Raw genomic sequence first — 1618 nt, 5'->3', positions numbered from 1 at the left:
CACTCATCTCCCTCTCTAATCCTAATTTGATGATACCCACTTTTAAGATCAATTTTACTAAACACACAAGAACCATGCAAATCATCAAGCATGTCATCAAGTCTAGGAATAGGATGTCGATACTTTACAGTGATTTTATTAATTGCACGACAGTCAACACACATCCTCCATGTTCCATCCTTTTTGGGCACTAGTAAAACTGGTACTGCACATGGACTCATGCTCTCCTTCACATATCCTTTTGCCAAGAGTTCTTCAACTTGCCTTTGAAGCTCCTTTGTCTCCTCGGGGTTACTTCTATATGCAGGTCTATTAGGAATGGTAGCTCCAGGGACGAAGTCTATTTGATGCTCAATTCCCCTAATAGGTGGCAAACCGTTAGGGACTTCATTTGGAAACACATCATCAAAGTCCTGCAAAAGAGTCACAATAGCACTAGGCAAAGAAAAGTTAAGCTCATTAGTGTGTAAACAAGCCTCTTTGCACAAAAGTACAACGATAGGCTGTTTTGAAAAAAAAGCCCTCTTAACCTCACTCTCTTTTGCAAACAAGTTCACTTGCTGCCTCTCTTTTCTCTCAACAATATTTTTTTGTATCTTTTCACTTGCTTTTCTCTCAATCTCTCTTTCTTTTGTACTCTCATTTTCATTTTTTGTATCACTCTCTTTTTTTATTGACATTTGATCCTCATACACTTGCCTAGGTGTTAATGGTACAAGAGTGATTTGCCTTTTATTCATTACAAAAGAATATCTATTTAAGTATCCATCATGTGTCACACGCCTATCATATTGCCAAGGTCGACCCAAAAGAATGTGTCCAGCATGCATGGGTACTACATCACATAGAACCTCATCCTTGTATCTCCCAATAGAGAATGAAACCAGCACTTGTTTATTTACTTTAACTTCCCCACAATCATTCAGCCATTGTAGCTTATATGGCCTTGGATGTTTCAAAGTTTTCAAATTTAATTTTTCAACTAAACTAGTGCTAGCTACATTAGTACAACTTCCTCCATCAATTATCATACTACATACCTTATCTTTGATGTGGCATCTAGTATGAAAGATGTTATCACGTTGTACCTCCGCATCCTCTTTAACTTGCATGTTGAGAGCACGCCTAGCAACCATCAACTTACCATCAACAGGATATTCTACACCATCATTAGCATCCTCCAAAGGTGGCATAGGATCATCATCTGATTCACTCTCGGTTTCAACATCACCATCATCCCTCAAGATCATTACTCTTTTATTTGGGCATTGAGATGCAATATGACCTGTCCCCAAACATTTAAAACACTTAATATCTCTATTTCTAGAGTGTTGGGAATCAGATTTACCTTTACTTTGGTTGCCTCCCTCTTTATGATCCTTGATTGGCTCAATCTTAGGCTTTGAAACAACCTTTTCATCTTTGCTCCATTTTGACTTCCATGAGGAAGATGAACCCAAATTGGTTCTAGTGGAACCTTTCTTTTTCAATTGTCGTTCCACTTTCATGGCCATGTGAACCATGTCTTCCAACTCAACATAGTGCTGCAAGTCAACCACATTAGCAATATCTTGATTTAACCCATGTAAAAATCTTGCCATAGTGGCCTCTCGTTCTT

The 1618-nt window shown here is 38.3% G+C and overlaps 1 protein-coding gene across 1 annotated transcript; it reads right to left on the bottom strand.

The window, feature by feature from the left end:
- Window positions 1–89: 89 nt before the first annotated feature.
- On the bottom strand, window positions 90–1601 carry LOC112097959. Its single transcript, XM_024183550.1, has 2 exons — window positions 1041–1601; window positions 90–360 (listed from the first exon to the last, which is right to left on the bottom strand). Exons 1-2 carry the CDS (start codon window positions 1599–1601, stop codon window positions 352–354), a joined length of 570 nt encoding a protein of 189 aa, XP_024039318.1. The 3' UTR covers window positions 90–351.
- Window positions 1602–1618: the final 17 nt, after the last annotated feature.

The sequence above is a fragment of the Citrus clementina genome, unplaced genomic scaffold, assembly GCF_000493195.1.
Source record: "Citrus clementina cultivar Clemenules unplaced genomic scaffold, Citrus_clementina_v1.0 scaffold_5, whole genome shotgun sequence".
Classification (NCBI taxonomy): domain Eukaryota; kingdom Viridiplantae; phylum Streptophyta; class Magnoliopsida; order Sapindales; family Rutaceae; genus Citrus; species Citrus x clementina.
The sequence above is the reverse complement of the archived record's forward strand: the minus strand, read 5'-3'. Positions and strand labels throughout refer to the sequence as shown.